Consider the following 21,201-nt stretch of genomic DNA (forward strand, 5'->3'; position numbering starts at 1 on the left):
TTTTGTTAAAAGATCATTTTATTGGGGACTCTTACATGCAACTCGTTATAATCCACACATCGATTGCATCAGGCATGTTTGTACATGTTGCCTTCATTCTTTTTTAGACATTTACCTTCTATTGAGCCCTTGGTATCAGCTCTTTTTTCCCTTCCCAACCCGCTCTCGGACCTTCTATTCTGATCCTAATCGGAGCGGTCAGTGATGGTAGCCAGACACCCACTAGTTCTGGGTAGTGGAGGCTGTGACCTTTGGACTTTTTCATCACTGATGGGAGACACCAGTAGTTGCATCTTGGGGGGCTGCATTGCAACCGTTCCTATGGAGGTGGCCTGGCACATTCGCACAGATGAAGTCTCACTACGCGGGTCCATCTTCCTGTAAGCAGGGGAAAGGCGTGGTTACAACCATCCCATCAGTCAATGATTGGAGGGGTGGAAACGGGGCGCACTGATCCAGCTCCCCTCTGGAACCAAGCACTCTTTGAGCCCTACAGGCAGGAGGGAGTACGAATGGACAGCTAGCCCGACCCTCCAACTTACTGCCCAGCTCTAGAGGTACAGGGTAGAGAGTGAGGCTGACTGGCCTGTCTCTAGGCGAACCAGCAGTTTTGAACTTTATATTCACCAAACCCACTCCTTAAATTAAGTCTTTCATGAAATATGGGACTGAGTGGAACAGAGGCAAAATGGGTGATTGAAGTGGGTCGCTCTCCCACTACCCAGGAGCTGCTGGTCCCGGGTGAAGTTTGCAAGCCCAGTTGTGGGACACACCTCGTGCTCTCAGCCCTTCCAGGGAGTATGGGCCTCCAACTGCCGGGAAGGCTTGCTCCCTGTCTGCAATGAGGTTTCCCTGTTCAAAGAAAGGAGGGGCTGGGGAACCAGGTAAAAGAGCAGAGTAAATGCATCCTGTGCTGTCAGGCCCCAGCCTGGAGGACCCTTCTCCATCTGAATCCAGAAAAAAATGCCTGATCTCAGAGCCTGAGGTGCAGAGTGAGAGCTCCTGCTAGCAAGCCAGGCCTCCCAGGGCCAAGGCCCCCAAGAGCAGCTGCAGGCCACAGGAGCTGGTGCGAGCGCCCTGGCTTAGTGGGGGGGACCTCCCAAATCTCTTGGGGGTGTTCTGACCACCAGTGCTGCCACCAGTCTCCTGAGTGACACCCAAGTTCATGTGGGAGCCCAGTTGGCAGAGTGCACTCAAGGCAGAAACCGGGGGATGATAACCGACTCAGGGCTGCATTTCCCTGCCAGAGCGCACGCTGTAAAGATGGTTTATTCCCCAGGTCTCCCCACGTGTACGTGTACACACACACACACACACACACACACACACACACAAACTGCCATAGTTTGGTACCATTAAACCTTTAATTACAGAAGTGTTTTCAGAAATCACAGAGTGGAGAGAACTCCAGTGGTGCTCTAGTTGGCAGCTGGCCACCCCTCGGTCCTTTGCTCTGAGACGTCAGGGAGCAGTGGCCCCAGGGTCAGTGCTGGTGAGCTGTGGAGAGGCAGGCAGTGACTAGCAGATGTCACCCAGAGAGGGCACTCTAGGCCAGCCCAGGACCAGGAAGTGGGCTTCCCAGTGTCCTCAGCAACACTTCCACATCCAACTCCTAGGTCCACCGTGAAGGGCGATGTGCAGCCGCCACAGCCTCTCACTCAGGGCGTGAGGGTCCAGCAGCTCCCTCGACCCTCCTGTTTTACTGCGAGGTGCCTGCTCCCTTCCATTTCCATATCCCCATCCATGATTCATTTGTATCGTCCCCGGAACGTCAGGAGGCAGAGAGCTCAGAGTTTACAGGTGGCCTGGGCCACTTTGGAGCTGGTTTTTCTGTTCAAGGCCTGACAGATGAAGGTGCCAGCTTCTAGGAGCTTCTGGAGGTTCACACCCTTGAGAAACAAGTTAGAGGGAGGAGTAAGTCATGGCATGCCCCCACACCGCACCCAGGCATACATCTGACTGCACAGCCAAAGGAGGCACTGAAAACGTTAAGGTGAGAGGCATGATGTCCTCATCCTCTGTCAGTGGCACGAGGCCAGCACCGGTCCGACGCCCCTCTGCCCTGGAGGCAGCGAAGCTGGCGGGAACCCAGCAGAACTCCATCTCTAGCACTAGCGTGGAGCCCAGCGCCCGGGCTCACCCACTGCGTGGTGCAGTATGGACTGCGAGCGGAGGCAGGACGCCGAACACCTGTTTCTAACACTCGCTCATGTTTACGGATGCGCTCCACTCAGAGCCTCGATTTCCTCACAGGAGCCCCACTCCTCCCATACCCCAGGCTCAGAGAGGGGCAGTAATGTCTCAGGCCATGAGCCTTCGAGTGGCAGAGTGAGGTTTTAAACATAGCCCAGATCTTCCCCGCTCTCACTGCTGTTGCTGCACTCCTTCCACAAGAAACTGGCCCGAGGGAAGCGGCTCACTCCAGGGCATGAGCTGACCTCTCAGGGCTTATGGACCATGCCCTGGTATAAACAAACCAACAAGCTCACTGCCATCGAGTCAATGTCAACTCATAGCGACCCTACAGGGAAGGGTTTCCGAGACTGTAACTGTTTGTGTTCGGGAGTAGAAAGCCCCAGCTTCCTCCAGCAGAGTTGGCTGGTAGTTTCAAACTGCTGACCTGGCAAATCGCAGCTCAACTCATAACCACTCCACCACAGGACTCCTCTCCTCTTGGCCCACTCCCCGACCAAACCTACCTTACCCCACCTCTGGAGCGCTCGCTTTGGGGCTGTTGCCACCAGAGGGCAGGCTTGCTTACCGTGTGAATGCCCAGGCCTGCCAGCATGTAGACCAGGTCCTCTGTGGCCAAGTTTCCAGATGCCCCCCGCGCATAGGGACAGCCTCCAAGTCCTGCTACAGAAGAGTCCACGACACTGACTCCCATCTGAAAGCATAAGATGGGGAAACAGGGCTGTCTGGCGGGAGCTGGGCCTGCAAAGCTGGTTCTCACAAACCACCCAATTGTCTGCTGCCTGAAATCCTAGATGGGCAGCCATGCCTCTGCCTTGGTTGGCTGCAGCGAAATCCCATGGAGAGAGCAGGTAGTCCCTGGGACCATGAGGGTCTTCTCTGCTGCCTGCAGTGGCTCTCCTGCACCCCTTTAGGCTTTGGCCCAAACGCCACCTCCTCAGGGAGGTCCCTTCCTGCCGCCAACCTCCCCAACCTCCGAGATTTCACTGGTGGGCAACATTTACCTTTGTCCCAAGTGTTGCCCCCTTTCCCCTTTCCTAGCCTCCCCCAAGCCTCACTCTCAGTGCGTAGGAGAAATGATGTCCGCACTGGCTCCCACCACGCCCTCCACCCGCCTGCAGCCAGCGACAGGTGCAGGGGGACCCTCAGCCTAGGCTGGCGGGCACCTCCCCTCCTGTCCGAGGCCCACTCTGCTCACTAGCTGAGGACAAGGCCTCCCTGGTCAACTACTACAGCAGTTACCGCCTGGCACCAGCAGGCTGGGTGGGCTCCCGTCCCTCCCGGCTCTCCCTGGAAGCCATATCCCGGCAGCCTCCACGGCTTTGCTCTACCTCCCAGTACCAGTGGAACCACTGCAAACGTGTTTTTGATCCCAGAACCGCCTCCATCGAGCTAAATCCCAAGGTCAAATGTCCATCCTCCTTGGACCTATCAGCAGCAGGCGGCCCCTCTCTTGAGCCTCCCCCATCCCCACAATGTCTAACACTCCGAGCCCTCACAGCTCGCCCCTCAGCGGGCTTCCCAGCCACACTTCCAGAACCTGCTATGTGGTGAAGGTACCAGATGCTTACACCCAACCCAGTTAGATCCTCCCTGAAACCAAGATGCTGACAGCCAGTGTCTGCCCTGCAGCCTTGGGGTAATGCCCAGCAGACTGCTCGCCCATCAATATAAGCTGCTGATCGCCCTGCCGCAGGCTCCCCCACTCCTTTCGCCAGATGACACCCACCTCTGCTCCCACCCACCCTCCCAGTCTGCTGCCCACAGGGACCAGAGGGAGTCTCTCAACATGAAACATCAGAGCTTGGCCTCCCTGCTCGGCGCCAGCCTGTTAGCTCCCAGCTCCCAGCAAGCACCCCAGTCCTCCTAGGGCCCGACTGTTCAACGGCCTTCTTCCGCCTTTCCCTTGACGCCACCTTCTTGCGGCTCATTGCTCACAGCAAGCACCCCCCACCTCAGGGGCTTTGTACTCGCTGTTTCCTCACCTGCTCAGTGAGGCCATGCCCACAGCAGCCACCTCTCCTCGTCCCACGCCCCCCAAGCCCGATGTCTGCTCACAGGGTTCTTTCCCTCCTCACTTCTCCTGGCAGACTCTCCTTGATCTCCCAGCTGGGATGGGCCCTCTTGGCATCCCCAGCCCCCTGCCCCTCCTCTTCCTGGCATTTGTCATGATGCACAGGGCCAGCAGACCAATGTGGGCACTTTTAGGGCAGGGTCACACATCTGTGCCCAAGTGTTTGCTGAAAAGATAAATGAAGCCAAGCCATTCTGCTCCCACCCCTACCCTGGGAAGAGCGGGCATGTCCCCCTCTGCTCCCAGGACACTGCTTACCTGCAGGGCCACCAAGGTGTTAGCCAGGGCCTGTCCGTAGGTGTCATGGCAGTGGACAGCCAGGGCAGCCACAGGAATCTCTTGCATGACAGCAGAAAGCATGTCCTTCATGGCCCCTGGGGTACCCACCCCGATAGTGTCCCCCAGGGATATCTCATAGCAGCCCATTGAGTACATCTTCTTGGCGACCTAGGGAGGCAAGCAGGCAGTGGAGGCCCAGGAGCTCAGGGGCCGGCACAGAGTCCTGGGTCTAGGATCTGAGGCGCTCAGCTCCTGTCCGCCTTCCGCCTCGGGTCCTTGAAAACAATCTAGTACCACCCCCTTCCACTGAGCACACAGTGGAGGGCTGAGCCGGGATGAGGCAGGGCCGCCCAGCACAGGGCCCGTGGCGCCAACCCCTGCAGCTCCCCACTGCTTGTCTCTCTCAGACCCAGTCCTCCACACGCTGTCCTGCCCAGGGGACCGGAGCCAGGCAAACGGCTCCTTTCATGAAGGCCCACCCACACCAGTGCTGTTGGGCTGGCTGACTCCCAAGGACCCGTGTTGGAGAAGGGCTCCACTGGATTTTCTTGGACACCCCTGGTACATAAGCAGATTTCCAGGGCTTCCTGCCCCAGCATCAGGGGTGAGTCTGCACCCAGCCTTTAGATTGGACCTCGGCCTCAGACCACTTGTGCCGCCCCAGGACCAATAATCTCGGTAGGAAAACCTACAGCTTCATGGGTGGAGCTTACTAGGTAGCTGGCGTTTTTCAAAGATCGTTTTATTGGGGCTCTTACATCTCTTATCACAATCCATCCATGCATTGTGTCCAGCACCTTTGTACATATGCTGCCATCATCCTTTTCAAAATATTTTCTTTCTACTTGAGCCCTTGGTATCACCTCCTCCTTTTTTCCTTCCTCCCCCACCCTTTCACCCTTAAGAGCCCTTGATAGATTATACATTATCATTATTACTTTCATATCTTACACCACTGTCCGCTGTCTCCCTTCACCCATGCTTCTCACACTGGGGGGGGGGGGCGCATTATCCATCATTGCGATTGGCTCCCCCTTCCCCCCACCTTTACCCTGAGGTAGCTGGTCTTAACAGAGGTCCCAAACTACTTACACTTTACAAGTCCCATCGGCACCCACCCCCACAACATCACCACGACTGATGGAGTGGTGTGGGCCCCACCCTCTGCCCGGCTGCTGGATATGGCAGAGGGAGGCAGGGGCAGTGCCCCAGCACGCTCCCACTCGGGCAGTGTAGGAGTAGGCGACCTGTCCTGCCAGGAGGCAAGAGGGAACAAGGCCGGAGGGTGCAGGCCTCTCAGATAAGTGGGCCCAGAGCCATGCTCAGCAATGCTGCTGACAGTTGTGGGGCCTCATGCCAAGGACTTAAGCTTTCTGAACTTCCAGAAAATGGTGATGACCCCTGGTAGGGCTAGGGCAGCGAGGACTGGGCGCTATGTGGTCAGCACTTGGGGTACAGGAGTACCGTGGTTCCCTTTCCCGTCCTTGTGGGAAGAGCCAGTGGGCTCTGGAGATAGACAAAAGTTGGCCGGGTCCAGGCATTTTGCCTAAGTTGCCTGGACTGGGCAATGGACGGGGACTGTCCAGTTTGCAGGTGGCTGCGAGAGCAACTCTGGGGTTTCCCGCAGTCAGTGTGGACTCAGTTCCTGTTCCAAGGGCAGTGAGGGTGGTCAGGGCATGGCATCACCCACTGGGAACGGCAGGACGCCCTCTTCTGAGGTCTGCACCCAGCCTGCCTGCTGAGCGGCCATAGCCAGAAGCAGGATTGGGGTTTGCCTCTGCGGGAGAGGATGGCCTTCAGAGACCACAGGCTGGCCTGGAGGCAGCTTCCAAGGAGCAAGCTCAGGGCCGTGCCCACAGGGGGCCTAACAAAGCTGGGCAATGAGTGATGGGCACAGTGAGCCGCCAGGCAGGGCTGCCAGAGGACTCTACCCTCGGGACCAGGCAGTCAGCCCCAACCTCAGCCCCAACAGAAACACACCTCAGCTACTTTAGCGGGGGAGATCTTCCCTTCGTAGGGGCATCCAAGCACGCAGGAGACGTACCTGCGGGAGACAGGGAGGACTGCAGTCAACGTTCCTGAGCGCTCTGGCCAGCAGGGCCGAGACTAGGGGGATGTTTGGTCTGCCTGCGGCTGGGCACAATGGAGAGTGGGGCTGAAAGGCTATGCAGAGGTGAGGCCAGACGCAGGGGTGATGCTTAGCACCATGAGGTGGCAGCAGAGTCGTGGCAGAGAAGGGAGTAGGGTAACAGAGCAGTCATTTAGGAAGTGCAAGAGCTTAGTTAGCCAAGGATCCACAGTACAAGTCAAAGACAAGACAAGGAGCAAGTAGATAGGGCAACATGAGCCCAGGGTGAACTGAGCGGGGGTAAGGGAGACCCATGCAGGCATGCACAGAGGCTCCAGACTGGAGGAGACCCAAGTCAGGAAGCGGAGCTGGGTAGGTGCGGAGCCACTAGTAGGCTAGACCAGGCCGAGGGCCAAAGACTTAGCTCAGTGCAATGGGTTGCCTGTCAGAGGCTCCACTCATTCACTTGTCCATATACAGAGTTGCCCACTATGTGGCAGGAGCCGGCACTGCACAGCAGGCACACTGACAAGGTCACAATCCTTCTAGAGAGAGAGATAACTAACAGCCCAAATCCACCAAACTCACTGCCATCGAGTCAATTCTGACTCACAGCAATCCGCTAGGACCAAGTAGAACTGCCTGTTTGGGTTTCCTAGGCTGTAACCCTTCACTGGAGGAGAAAATCTTGTCTGTCTCCTGCAGAGCAGCTGGTGGTTTTGAACTACTGACCTTGTGGTTAGCAGCCCAATGCGTAGCCCACTACACCACCAGGGTTCCACAATGGAAAGAATGAGATAAATTTGGAGTGTGATGTGCTTCTAAGGAAAGTAGGGAGATGTGACAGGAACGGCTCCTGCTGTAAGGTGCCCTTGACTGGCTCCAACTCTCTGCAACCTTATACAGAGCAGGACACATGTCGCCTGGTCCTGCACCCCTGGTCAGTACTCTCTTGGTGCCTATTGTCGCCGCTGTGTCCTTCCATCTCATTCGTCTGACTTCCTCTTGTTGGTTGATTTTCTTCTCATGCACGACGTCTTTCTCCTGAAGACATGTCTGAAGCAAGTGCCGCGGAATCTCACTGGCCTCGCGTCCAAGGAGCTTTTGGCTCTACTCCTTCCGATGTGTCCATTCTCCTGGCGGTCCGTGCTCTTTCCATTATTTTCTCTCATCCCACCGTTCACAGTCTCCGAGCCGCCCTCTTCACTGCACGGCGCAACTGACGCTGTCATGGCTTGGGCCGGAGCGGCTTAGTCAAGGTGGTGAAATGAAAGTACCACACGGGGATGGTTCTTCTATCCATGTCAGTTCTGCCATTCTGCTGGGTAGAAGAGTAAGCCGTCTCAGACACAGGAACAGGAAATCCGAGACCATCAAGGAAGAGGAGCCACCAGCCGAGCACACGTGAGATCCTTGCCGGAAGCTGGCAGAGGCGGCAGAAGCCCCAGTACCGAAACCGTGAGACAAAGCGGGCAGAGGCAGTGTCAAGACCACGAGACAGACGACAGGCAGGCTTTCTAGCGCAAGGAATGAAGCCGAAGCTAAGGGACCATGTGGCTGACAGGCCAAGAACCAGAGACATGGTCACCAGCATGGCTGAGAAAAGGCGCTGCTGAAAAAAAACGGTTTCCTTAGCATCTTGTAATCTCTTCACGTCCCTAATAAATGCCACATCTTGAAGATTATCGGTAAGTTCTGTGGGGCCTTTACAAGCAATCAGCGAACCCAGTGGAGAAGTGCGTGCTGGGGGAGAAGCAGCTGGCGTCAGAATCGGGTGACAAGAGCAGAGAGTGGACGTATGTCGGAGCGGAGCGCTGCCTGGTGGCAGTTGGCTTTGGGCCGGGGTGGAGCTGGATCCCTCTTCTCCTCAGATAGCCACAGGAGGTCAAACCCGGGGCCAAGGTCATTGCCTAGGTCATTATAGTAACGCCTGGCTTTTCCACGCTTTAAGAGGTCTTCTGCAAGGTCTGCCTAATATATCAGTCTTTTTTTTCCCCCTCAAGCTTTTAATTGTGAATTGGGTGAAGGTATATAGCGCTGATCATTAGTTTTACATTGAACAATTCACATACATTTGCTTCACCTCACTCACTGCAGTCCCCTCCATGTGACCTCGTGACCGCTGCCTCTGTGGGCACTGAATGCTGACCCGAGTGACGCCCTTGACAACTTAAACAACGGTACCATTTCCCATGATGCTGTTTTCAGGTCCACTGGTAAGGATTTTTATCTTCTCTGTGCTCAGGTCCAACCCACACTTTAGTCAGTTACCTTCATCGGGAAGTGCTAGATTCTTCTTCACTGTCAACAAGCAAGGAGGTGGTGTTGTCTGGATATTGTGGCGCATTGAGTCTTCCTTTGATCTTTCTTCATAGATTAGTTTAGATTATCTGTTCACCACACGGATGGAATAAGTAAGGTAAATAAAAAAGACAACACTTTTTGATTTTAAAACAGGTAGTAGTCCCTTGTTCTGTTTCATCAAATGCCTCTTAAGCCATGTACAGGTCTGGCAGAGTTAAGTGTTCTGGAATTCCCAGTCTTCATAATGTTACCCATGACTTACTATGATCCACACGGTCCAATGCCTTTGCCTAGCCAACAAAACACAGGGAAACATCTTTCTGGTATTCTTTGTTTTAAGCCAAGTTCCATCTGATATCAGCAACGATACCCCTTATTCCATGTCCTCTCCAGGATTCGTCTTGAACTTCTGGTAGTTTTCTGTTGATGTATGGCTGCTATCATTTTTTAATCATCTTTAGCAAAATTATGCTAGCATGTGAAATTAATAACAGTGTTTGATAACTTCTGCAATCTGATTGCCTTTCTTTGGAATAGGCAGGGATACGGATCTCCTTCCAGTCAGGAGGCCTGGTAACTCTGTTGCAAACTCCTTGGTATTGACCAGTGAGCACTTCCAGCGTTGCATCTGTTTGCTGAAACTTCTCAACTAGGACCCATCAGCTCTTGGAGCCTACTGTTCACCAATGCCTTTTGCTGAGTGAACCTGAGTGAACCTGGAACAACGATGCCTTTTGCTGAGCGAACCTGGAACAACCAGAAGAGTTAGATGGTCCCGTGGTAGCTAGATGGTCCAGGAAGCAATGAAGGGGCTGAGAGGAGAGCTGTAGGGAGTGCATTCCAGGCTGGGAGGAGCAGGTATACAGCCCTGAGAAGGAAAAGGGCTAGGGATGTTCAAGACATGGAACAAATAACAGAACTATTAAGAACAACAGCAAGGGTCAGGGAATGAGACGGGGGTAGAAAGGTGGGCGAGCCCTGGTCATGGGGCACTGCAGGCGATGGCAATCAGTTTAGACGCAGACAGCTTCTATTTCCACCCTTCCTGTCGTCCCACCCCTTTAAAGCCCTTCAGCGTCTAGCAAAGAATTCCATATGCTTTGTTGTTAGGTGCCGAGTTGGCTCACGGTGACCTACGTTCAACAGAATGGAACACTGCCTGGCCCTTGGCTCACAATGCCAATCTATCTCTTTTTTGCTGACCCTCTGTTTTACCAAGCGTGATGCCCTTTTCTCCAGGGATGGGTTGCATATTAAAGAAGCATGGTAAAGGTACTTTTCCACTTGAATTCTCCCACTTAGCCTTCAAACGTTGCTGAGCAAGAAAACGACGGAGAACACTGCACAGCCTGGGCAGTGGATCTGCCTGGCTCCCCAGTGCACAGTCTTCGTTTCCCTGAACTGATGGGCCAAGGAGCACACCAGGGCCCGAGAGAGGCACAAGCCACCCTCAGGAGCGAGAAGGGATTAACAGGCAGCTAAGAGCTATTGTGGAGGTTGTCCACAGGCTGTGGGGCTCCAGAGGAAGCATGCTAACACCAATCAAGGACAGCGAGAGCTGCTGGGGGCGCAGCTTCCACCAAGGACCTGAAGGGTGAGAAGAGGAAGGAAGAATGCCTGAGTCCAAACATAAGGTCCAAAGGCAAGACAGCTTGTGCCCAACTGAAACAAAGGCGACTTGCATTGGAGGGCAGTGTGCAGGGCAAGCAGTGGCCAGTGGGGTTCGGTGAGCAATGGGGATGCAGAGTGGCTGGGGCAGAATTTCACAGGGTCTTGCAAGTCACGTGGAGAAGCCTGCTGGGGAACATTTTGAACCAGGGAGAGCTGTGATCAGATGTGTACTTCGGAATGATCACTCGCTATGATTTGGACAGTAAGGTAGTTATGTGGTCTTGGGTTATTCATGCTCAATGAGCCGCCGTTTTTTCATCTGTAAAGTGGAGGGAGCCTCTTTCTCACTGGACTGCTGTGCTATCACACAAGTGATACTGGCAACGTAAAGGGCTAAGGCAGCCCTCAGGAGCAAGGGAGGAGGGGTGGTGAAGCCGAGGCCACACTGATCTCACAAGCCCCACATCCTGGCCTGCCTGTTAGGTTCTTCCTACACCCCCCCTAATGAGGGCGCCAAAACGCAGGCGTCAGAGACAGCACCGGCTAGTCCTTCTTCTGAGCACATTTACAAAAAGGCATCTAGGTGTGGCGCTTGGGCTTCCCTGACACAAGACGGAGTGTGTATGCGGGAGAGCCACTTGAGTGAGAACCTAGCCTCATTCAGAAGGGTTTCGAGAAGACGTGCAGTCTCAGTGGTCTGACTCACCCCCGCACGAGAATACCGTCTGCCTGAGCTGCCTTTAAGATACTGTCAAAGTGCTGAAAACTCTCTTCGATGGAGCAGTTGATGTTCTTCTTAGTGAAGAGCTCTGAGGCCGCTCCAAAGATGGACACTTCCCGGGCTCCAGAAGCAACCTGCCAACAGCCAGGGGAATGCCTGTCAGTGTTTGCCTCATCAGACACTGGCACTGCCGGGCAGCATGCCCTGTGCCTTTCCCCCAAGGAAACCACCACTGCCGTCACCACCCGGAAAACCACTCTTGGAAGAAGCCTTTTCCTACACGCAGAAGCAGCATTGCCACTGTGAACGCGAGAGGAAGCTGCATGGACTGTTGGAATTCTTGCTGAGAGCGTGGTTACCGTTCCCAACGAGGAAGTGGCCACTGGAAACGAAAGCTAACGCCGATGAAGCATTCACAGACCCCAGGGTCTTGCTAAGCAGTGTGCGTGTATTCCACCTTCTCCAGGGGGTGTGAGTGGGGCTGCTAATCTCAAGGTCAGCAGTTTGAAACCACCAGCCACTCTGGGAGGAAGCTGGGGCTTTCTGCTCCCGTAAAGACTTAACAGTGCGGGAAACCCACAGGGACGTGAGCTCTCTGCCCTGTGGGGCTGCTGTGCGTCAGAGCGGACTTGATGGCAATAAGGCACAACAGTCAGTGCAAGTATCGGTCCTGTTTTACAAACTACGGAAGGTTGGAGCAACTTGCTTCAGGACGTAGCAGAGTCGACCTCATGGTGCTCCATCCTTGAAGACAACTGTTCAGACATCTCAGGAGAGGCAACAGAGCCCAGCACCAAGGCAAGGACCCAAACGCAATCAAGCGCATTCCAGCAGCCCCTCCCCTGCCAGGCAGTCCGCTCACCGCTGTCTGAAAGCCTCTGAGGTTTGGGGTCAGGACTGGGTAGCTGATGCCGGGAAATCTCTGGATGCTCTTCAAGACTTCGGCATGGTCCGCCATCTGGGAGCCAAGAGAGATAGTGCCGAGTCATTACCAAGGGCGGTCAGAGAGCTTGGGTGGAGAAAACCTCCCCGTCACCAACTGCTCTCATGGAGTGACCGGCTCCCTCTGCACAGCTGCCTCCCCCAGGCTATAACTGCTTGTTTCCCTGCCCTGCGGCCAGAGGGGCCTCGTGTTGGTGATGCCCCCAGTTTCTCCCTGGGTCACACAGGCAAGAAGAGTAATAGTTGCCATTTACTAAACACGTTGTCTGAGCTAGGCGCTGGGCTCACTGCTCTGTGTCATCTAACATCTATGTGTGTGTGTGTGTGTGTGTGTGTGTGCGCGCGCGCACACACACACACACAAGGGAGGGCTTTACTTGGGAGTGTTGCAAAAGACAGACCCCAAACCCAACAAACCCCAAATCCAACAAATAATACTTTTACTAAAATGTTACTTGTGTGTGTGTGTGGCGGGGGGGGGGGGGGTTCAGCTAGTACTTCCCTGTATAAAAATGCAGAAACAGCTTACAGGAGTCCTCCCTCTGCGTCCACATTCTTTTAGCTGGATCTTCCCTCCCTACTGGAGCTGCTCTGGGCAGCAGTCCTCAGCCCCCTTCCCAATGCAGGAAGCAGGAGCAGCCACACTGATGCTAGACTTTCAGAGCCAGGAGAGGCAGAAGGTTATTTCCACCCCAGGAAGGGCAACTACGGCTCCCGGGTCTTGCAGAGCCAAGTTTGAGTCTAGGCCTCCAAGTCAGAGCCTTTCACTGTGCCCGAAGGAGCCCGGTCACTTTAAGGCAAATGCAAACTCGCCATCCCCTCCCCTGAGAAACAATGCATTGTGGGCTGGGGCTCACCTGTGGAACCCACTTGGGAGACACGAAGCTGGTAGCTTCTATGACAGGGAGTCCTGCTTCAGAAAGCATGTGGATCAGTTTGACTTTCACTGGTGTAGGGACGATGTTCTATAACGGAGGAAGAAAAATTCGAAAAAAGACGGTCAGCAAAGCTGGGGGAAGATGGCCTCAGGATGGTCACTCCCAGCCCGGACGCCACTGTCAGGGGAAGTCCACCCCTAACATATCATTATGGGTCCGGTAGGTGCAATTGTACAGCGGTAATAAGTAAAGATCATAGTAAAGTTATAGAGAGCATGAGAGATAGAAGAGGGAGTCAGACACGATTCATGGTAGCATGCTCACCTCAGCCCCACCTGATGGTCCATGTGGAGAGAGAGATCTTTAATGCTAGCCCAGGCTTTTTATATTCTTTTTTTTTTTTTGAGACAGTGAGTGTGTGAGACAGTGAGTGAGACAGTGAGTGAGTGAGTGAGTGAGTGAGTGAGTGAGACAGTGAGACAGTGAGTGAGTGAGTGAGACAGTGAGACAGTGAGTGAGTGAGTCGGCTTTTTATATTCTCTGGGGACCTGCAAGCCCCCTAATTACAGGTGAGGACATACGTCACAGGAAGGGGTTGTCCTATAGGTAATACAGTAATGAGAGGGGGTGGTCTAGGGACATAGGAAGAGGAGGGATTGGGGATATACATGCGACAAGAAAGACGGATCCTAGATTTAGGATGGCAGCTTAACCTTGCTTGACTTGTTCTCTGGACCTCCATAGGAACCATTATCAGTAGGGTGTAAATCCCACCTACAGGAACCAAATAGATGACTGCAGGCATCCATTGTCCTTAACAGCAGGGAGTGGGGCCCACTGCAGTCTGGCAACTGATCGCCAGGGAGGATGCCTGTGAGCATCTGACCTCCCCCCACACGCCACGTGACCGTGCTTCCCAAGGGCAAGCGCCTCACTGGCCCTTGGCTTCAGAACAGCACTGCCAGTCTCATGCAAGTCCTGCCCATCACGCAGCACGAAGTTGGTCTTTGAGTACTGCCGATCGGATTTTGTGAGGCAGCTCTGACGTAAAAGGAGTTCTCATTTACATGGACACCACGTATTCCGGCCACACAGCCTGGTCCTTCACTGTGCTCATGCATGGCCCACCATTAGCAAACCAGGAGCAACATGCTGTGGAGCGGCACCCCGCAGAATCAAGTCTTCCCCATTTCTGGACTGTCTTCCCACGCTCAGCCTGTGGGTTCTTCCTCTCCCTCACCGAGACCCTATGGACTCGTTTCCAAATTACCACCACCTCCCTGGGGACGAGGTGGCAAGAGAGGGCTGGTTCTGCGGCCTCCTCACGTGCTGGGCTTTGAGATGGCCACACGGATGACCCTTGCTGTGTGGTCATCTTTGGTCATCTGCCATGGGGTCTCCCTGACGCTGTCCCGTTCTTCCAAAGTAGTGTGCATGTCTGAGCAGCTCTGGCGGGCCCTGCTGCACCCACATGGACCCTCAGATGGGCTCCTTCCACCTTTACCTTTTCGTTCTGTAATCCGTCCCGCGGACCAACTTCCACAATTTTCACCTGCTTTGGCAGAGCGCCCATAGTGGAGGTGCTCACCTTCGGTGGACAAGAGGAAACAAGAAGAGGTTGTCAAACTTGCCCAGGCAGAGCAACCCCTAAAACTGGCTTTTCACTTCCACAGAGGTAAGAAGCGCTATTTCTCCCCTGCTTCAGTCCCCCGTGGTCTGTTTTAGAATTAAAAACAAAAAGCCTATTTCACTGGAGGACAGTGGTTCTCAACCTTCCTCATGTTGCAACCCTTTAATACAGTTCCTCATGTGGTGACCCCAACCATCACACTATTTTCATTGCTACTTCATCACTGTCATTTTGCTACTGTGATGAATTGGGCGACTACTGTGAGAGGGTCATTCAACCCAGAAAGGGTCGCCGCCCACAGCTTGAGAACCGCTGCGATGAACCAGGGAATTATGTTCTCAGTTCAGCTGTTCCTTCTATAACCCACTGCTGGAGGAGTCAGCTGTCCCTGGCTGACTCCATCCTTCCCATTTCATTAAGGACCCCACCTTGCCATCTCCCCCACCCCCGGGGCATTCTGCTGCTTACGCTGGGACACACCTGACTCCTACCCTCCCCGCAGTCACCACGGCCTGGAAGGCTCAGCAGGATTTAAGTCTCTGCCAGCCCTGCTGACGCAGGTGAAGCAGCTCCTGCTGGATCATTCCCTGCCTATTTGGGACTACACCCATTTCCTTCGGAGCACTGCACATACTGCCCACTCGGTGCTTCCTCCGGTAGGTCTCTTTCCAAAGTATCCCTGTGTTTGGCACTGAGCGCCCGACAAAGTAGGCATCGTGCAGAAATGATTGAAACCACAAATACAACATGCATTGAGGCCGAGCTGGCCCAGAGGAGGGCATTCATCGGGTGTGCGGTGGCACGGTGCATCCTGGACTTCGTGTGTGGGGGAGACGGTTAGGTTATAAACTTTGGCTGGTTGCTAACAAGGTGACAGGCAGCTGGTTAAAGGAAAAAAGCTGCGGGTTGCCTCGTCTGCTCCAGACCTCCCTCTCCTTCCCGCAGAGTAACACGAGCCCTTCTTCCCCCTTTGCACTGCTTTAATGCTGGAACTCTTCAAATCAACCTCACCGATTTAGCGGGTGAACACCGCACCGAGGCACGGGGAGAGGGACACTGCCATCTGCTAGGACCCCAAGCCCTCAACAGCAGTCTGCCGATGACTCGGATGGAAGTATGGCTGTTCACTGCCACTAGAAGGCCTCAGAAGAAAGGCCTGGTGCTGCCATTTAGAAAGCTCCATCACTGGAAATCCTCAGAGTACAGTTCCGCTCTGACACACTACGGTTCCATAAGATGGAATTGAACTGATGGCAGCTGGGTTGGTTTTTAATCAATCAGTTGGAACTTAAACAACTCACTTCAACTGCCCTTGGTTTTAGCCAGCAAAAAACTCTCTCGAGTCTAAGATGAAGGGGCACTGGATTTATGAAGTTACCAGGTGAACTGGGAAGATCCATGCAATGTGAATCTCCTGCCAACAGGAAATGCCCAGCCTCTGCTGGTACATGGTTGTTGGGTACCGGCAAGTCAGCAACGACTCACAGCGGCTCTGTACAATGCATGAAACACTGCCCAGTCCTGCACCATGGCTGAGCCCACTGCTGCAGTCGCCGTGGTACTCCAGCTTGCTGAGGGATTGAAAAAGGGGACCCCTCGTTTTCTGCTCCTCTACTTCACCAAGCATGATGGCCTTCTCTCCAGAGACTGGTCTCTTCTGCATGCCCAGAGTGCATGAGATGAAACTTCACCATGCGTGCCTGTAGGAGCATGCTGGCTGTACTTCTTTCAAGACAGATTTGTTTGTTCTTTTGGCAGTCTAGGTACTTTCTTCTTTGTTAGATCTCTACTACTGCTTCCATGAGCATTGCTTACGGATGCAAGCAAGATGAAATCTTCACAAATTCCGTCTTTCCTATTGATCCTATTGGTCTTGTGAGGATTTTGTTTTCTTTACACTGAGTTATAATCCATACTGAAGGCTGCAGTCCCTGAACCTTCATTTGCTAAGGAAGATCAAGGATTGCTGGTGCATGACCCGAGAATTATTGCAGGGGAATATAAGCTTCATGAGGTCAGGGATGTTGCTTTATTTATTGCCATGTCTCCAAGGCTCTGGGGCCCCTAGGAGCTAGGCAAATGTCTGTTGAATGGAACTAAGAAAGAGAAAAGCAGCTCCAAGTTCTTTATTAGATGAGAATTCATTTCCACTTCCTTTCCAGGAATGGTCCATCACAATAAAGATGTTGACTCACATTTATTAGATACCAGGCATTTATACAAGCCTTGGACAAATTAACCCATACCAATCTCTTGACAAATTTGAGCTAAGAACTACTGTAATCCCTAGTGTAATGTGACTTCTATTTTGTAGTATTAAATGGCTTTCCTAAGGTCACAGGTGCTAGCAAGGCCCTGAGCCAGAATCTGAACTTGGCAGTGTGGCTCTGGACGCTCCTGACTCCTGGGCCATGCTGCCTCTTTGCCAGCTTCTAGCTCCCTAGTCTTCACCCAAATCTTTTGTTCTATAAACCACCCCAGTTCCTTCCCTCTGTACAATTTTGCTCAGAAATGATCCCTTCTACCCACACAGGTCCCATGCCAGTCCTCTGTGCTATGGTGTTACCAACGTCCCTGACAACTCTCAAAATCAAACTCGCTGCCATCCAGTCTGACTCACAGTAACCCTGCAGGGCAGAGGGAACTGCCCCTGCGGCTTTCCAAGACTAACTTTTATGGGAGTAAAGTCTCATCATTCTCCCGCAGAGTGGCTGGTGGCTGCGAAAGGCTGACCCTGAGGTTAGCTGCCTCAGGTGCAAGCACTCTGGCCCAGGGCTCCGACTCACCAATCAGGGTTTGTATGGACTGAAGCCCGGCACGAAGTGCCGGGCATCAGTGCCTCATTTATTCCTGACCACCACCTTACTGTAGAGACCATTAGTATCCTAGTTCAACACAAGGAACAGGCCTCAAACAAGATTACTCAAAATCACAGCTAGCAAGTGAGGGAGCTAGGACTTGAACTCACACCTGGTTCTCCTAGCAGTTATGTAGTAACCTCATGGAAGACCATCCATTTCATTACACCATTGTCTTCAAAGTACATTGATAGTCACCACCATCTCACCTGATTATCTTAACTCTTCAAGTGGGAACGACCACCTTCCCTTTGTTGCTGTTAGTAGTCCTGAATTACCAGGCTGACTCATGGAGACTTGTGCACAACCACCACTAGGGATCACTGTGATCCCCAGGATTTCCATGGGGTGAAGTCTTTCAGCTGTAGATTGCCAGGACTTTCTTCCGACAATCTTAGTCTGTCAGCCTGCTGACACTGGGTCACAGAGAACACCAGCCTCCTCTGACGGATGATGGAAAGTGGTGCGCTGGTTGTGAATCACACCTGAGACTGCCACATGTTGTTCGGTACCATTGAGTCGGTTTTGATGCACAGCAACCTTATGACCAGAAGAATGAAACACTGGTCCTGCACCATCCTCACAACTGTTCCTCGGCCTGAGGCCATTGCTGCAGCCGCTCTATCAGTTCATCTCCTTGAGGGCCCCCTTGTTCACTGTCCCTCTCCTTTACCATGCAGGAGATCCTCTTCCAGAGACTGGTCTCTCCGGACATGTCCAAAGTGAATTCTAGCGGCGAACCACTACTGCCCTGCCTTCATTTTCTGAGTGGAGATGGGAGGGCTGGTTTTCTGAGAAGAGAGCACTGGTGAAACAGTGTTGTCCCCTCTGCACACAACTCTCCTTCCTATCCAAGGTCACAATATCCCCATGCATGGATCGCTCCTAGCCAGACAAGGCCCAATGCTTTACCTCCACCTTATTTCTTCTACTTTATTTTTTGTGATCAAACCGCCTTACTGAATAGTCACTTTGGGGGTGTGGGGGCCATGAGGTCCGACTGAATCTCACAGCCTTCGAAACTCCTACGCTTCAAGTTCCCTAACAATGCTGAGATTAATGCGATGTTACCCATTTCTAAAACCTGAGGTTTTAGGAGAAAAACAACCATGTCACGCGACCGAGAGCATGGCAGAATCCTGTGACACTGTAGCTTGAATTCTACCCACCACCACTCTGCCAACCCTTACACAACGAGGTCTCCCCCGCGCTCCGCCCCTCGCCGGGCACGGAGGAATGGGTAAACATCGGGGTCGAACGCGCCTACAGCACAACTCCAGGGAAGGGACCCCGCTGGCCCCACTCGGCCTACCCTACTCGGTACGCCGAGGCCGCGTCCCGAGAGCCCCCCCAGCGACGAGCCGGCGGGCGACCCCGCGGCAGCACAGATTTCCCACAACACGCTCTGAGGTCGGAGGCTCAGTCCCAGGAAAGGCGCCTGCGTCGCCGCCGGAATGCCTGGGTTCGCGTCGCAGGGCTCCAAGAGCCCGGCAAGGCGCCCCCTCCCCGGCCGGTGTCCCTCTGCTCCTCAGTTTCCCCAGGCCCTCACGATTCTGGCTTCGGGGACGCAGCCGCCACGGGCCGCCCCTCGCACTGCGACCGTCACACGGGGGCTGCGAGCCGCCCCTCGGCGGGCGAGGCACTTACGGCCCGGAGGGACGCCAAGCCCACCAGTCGCAGCGGCACCGCCTTCCTCACGGCCGCCATCTTGGCCCTGCCCGCCCCGCAGACCGCCCGCCGAGCCCCACGTGACCGCCGAGGGCCCGCCCAGCGGCGCCAGGGGCGGGGCTTCCGGGAGGGCGGCGATGACGTTCGCGCAGGCTCCGCCTCCAGCTTCTGTCCCTTTGGGATTGGCCTAACCTTAGCTGACCTGAAGATTGTGACATACCTTACTTATTATTTATGAGCATCTCTTTGTGTGTGTGTGTGGAAGATAAAGGTGAACACGTATTAGAGTCTCTTCTTGCATGAATTTATAGTCGGAGAAAACAGACCGTAATCCGGAAAAGTAGTTACATAATTACAACGTTGCCGCCAAGAAGCAACACTTCCTGTTTGCTTTGCGCTGTTCGGAATTCTTTGCATGTATGAACTCAAATTCATCAGGATCTTTAGTATTAAAATTCGGACAATTGACGCCGCCAAAGAAGGTATGAAACCAAATCGATGCCTTCTTTGGCATCAAATGTCTGAATTTGTTAAAGTAGTAAACTCAATCCAGGTAAAAAATATGCAAAAAACCTTTGCAGACTGAGGGAATGGTAGCTGCAGCGAGTTTTGAAGTAAGGAAATTAAGGGGATACATGCCAACTGCTCTCTCTTTTTACCTCCAAAACTAGAAAACGTGTGAGTAGTGGAGCTGTTTGGTAAAATGTTCATTTGTTACAAAGGTCAGTCAGATTGCAATGGAAGATACCTTTCTTACTGTGGGTTGCGATCAGAAATGTTTGCATAAACTTGGTTTTAGTAAAATGTGAAGGCGGCCAGAATGACTGGGGAGCAGGAGGGAGTAAACAGGCGACCTAAAATGGAATTGGAAAGGCCAGGTTGCCGGGGTCCTTACCGCAGGGCTTTGGAGAACGCATCAAGAACAGCTCCAAGAGCAGTGCTTTGGAAGGGTTTTAAGCAGAGAAGGGTTTCCTTCCCTGTGCATGGGAGCCCCGTTACGCCCCGAAACTGACTCTGTGGCAGCTAGCAAGCAGGGAGACTGGATTAAACTTGCATTTTGTACACACTCTTTGTGCCGAAGGTATGGTTAGCTGACTGGTCAGTGCACTGACTCTGTTATTCTCAGGGGAGCTTGAGGATTGGTCCTGCCTCCTAGGTCAGGCTGTAACAGCTAAGGAGACGACATGTTCAGTGTTCTCTTAGACTTCCATGGCCAGAAAGTCTCACAGGATTCTAACCCTGTAACTAGAATGTGGTCCAAAGGTGTTAGCATGGTGTTTGTTTATTTTAAAAAGGAATTAATGAGTTTCAAGCAAAGCCCTGCCTTGCGAGTTTCCAAACTCCACATGTGTCATAGATGACCCTTCACTTGGTTCCCTGTCTGCTCATTGGCAAATTGCACATGTAAATTATTTACAAACCTAACTAAGGTAAGTGTCTTCAGTACAGAGATTTTAACTAGTTGGTCGCTGGTGTCTCCAATTCCAAATAGTATGAGCAAGTGCGCCAAAGCTCTACCCAGGGTCACCCATAATTGAGGTCTTATTTTAACCAAGGTGTTGTCTTGGTTTGCACTGTAACCTGCTCTCACTGAGACTCTAATAGTAACATTGAGCATCTTTTATATTTCAGTCATGAGTTATAGGTGCTTCACATAAGTTATCACACAAGACCGATACAAACTCCACTTTGCATTTTAGAAATGGGGAAGCTGAAGCTCTACAGAAGTTGAACACCATTCCTAAGACCACATATGGTGGTCACTCCAGCCCCCGCCTGACTCCAGGCCAGGCCTTTCTTGTAACTGCATGCTGCCACTATTTCTCTTTCCTCTGCATTCTTCTGGACTCTATAAATAATATAAAATAATGTACTAGAAAAGGTAGGTTGCTGTTGCTAATGCAGGCTAGATGCCGTGCTTGAGTCTGTCAGGACTGTAGTAGTCAGCAAACTTCAGGATGGTTCCATGCAACTC

The 21,201-nt window shown here is 53.2% G+C and overlaps 1 protein-coding gene across 4 annotated transcripts; it reads right to left on the reverse strand.

The window, feature by feature from the left end:
- Positions 1-1,345: 1,345 nt before the first annotated feature.
- On the reverse strand, positions 1,346-19,345 carry HMGCL (3-hydroxy-3-methylglutaryl-CoA lyase). 4 transcript variants are annotated; one of them, XM_075552383.1, is made up of 9 exons: positions 19,206-19,345; positions 14,575-14,658; positions 13,050-13,157; positions 12,113-12,208; positions 11,236-11,384; positions 6,527-6,590; positions 4,526-4,714; positions 2,762-2,887; positions 1,346-1,889 (listed from the first exon to the last, which is right to left on the reverse strand). In XM_075552383.1, exons 1-9 carry the CDS (start codon positions 19,263-19,265, stop codon positions 1,788-1,790), a joined length of 978 nt encoding a protein of 325 aa, XP_075408498.1. In that variant the 5' UTR covers positions 19,266-19,345; the 3' UTR covers positions 1,346-1,787. The 4 variants fall into 4 exon arrangements, with proteins under 4 accessions (XP_075408498.1, XP_075408517.1, XP_075408507.1 ...); XM_075552402.1 differs by lacking the exon at positions 19,206-19,345 and adding an exon at positions 19,108-19,153; XM_075552392.1 differs by lacking the exon at positions 19,206-19,345 and adding an exon at positions 17,768-19,076.
- Between the last annotated feature and the right edge of the window lie 1,856 nt (positions 19,346-21,201).

This window comes from Tenrec ecaudatus, chromosome 1 (assembly GCF_050624435.1).
Source record: "Tenrec ecaudatus isolate mTenEca1 chromosome 1, mTenEca1.hap1, whole genome shotgun sequence".
Taxonomy (NCBI): Eukaryota; Metazoa; Chordata; class Mammalia; order Afrosoricida; family Tenrecidae; genus Tenrec; species Tenrec ecaudatus.

What these genes read in the sequence shown, in the direction of transcription:
- HMGCL (XM_075552383.1), bottom strand. Translation starts at nt 19,265, where the DNA reads ATGGCGGCCGTGAGGAAGGCGGTGCCGCTGCGACTGGTGGGCTTGGCG. An exon ending in TCAGAGGCTTTCAGACAGCG is followed by an intron (nt 11,385 to 12,112) that starts GTGAGCGGACTG and finishes GGCTGTTGGCAG; the next exon opens with GTTGCTTCTGGAGCCCGGGA. An exon ending in CCCCCGCTAAAGTAGCTGAG is followed by an intron (nt 4,715 to 6,526) that starts GTGTGTTTCTGT and finishes TTGCCTCCCTAG; the next exon opens with GTCGCCAAGAAGATGTACTC.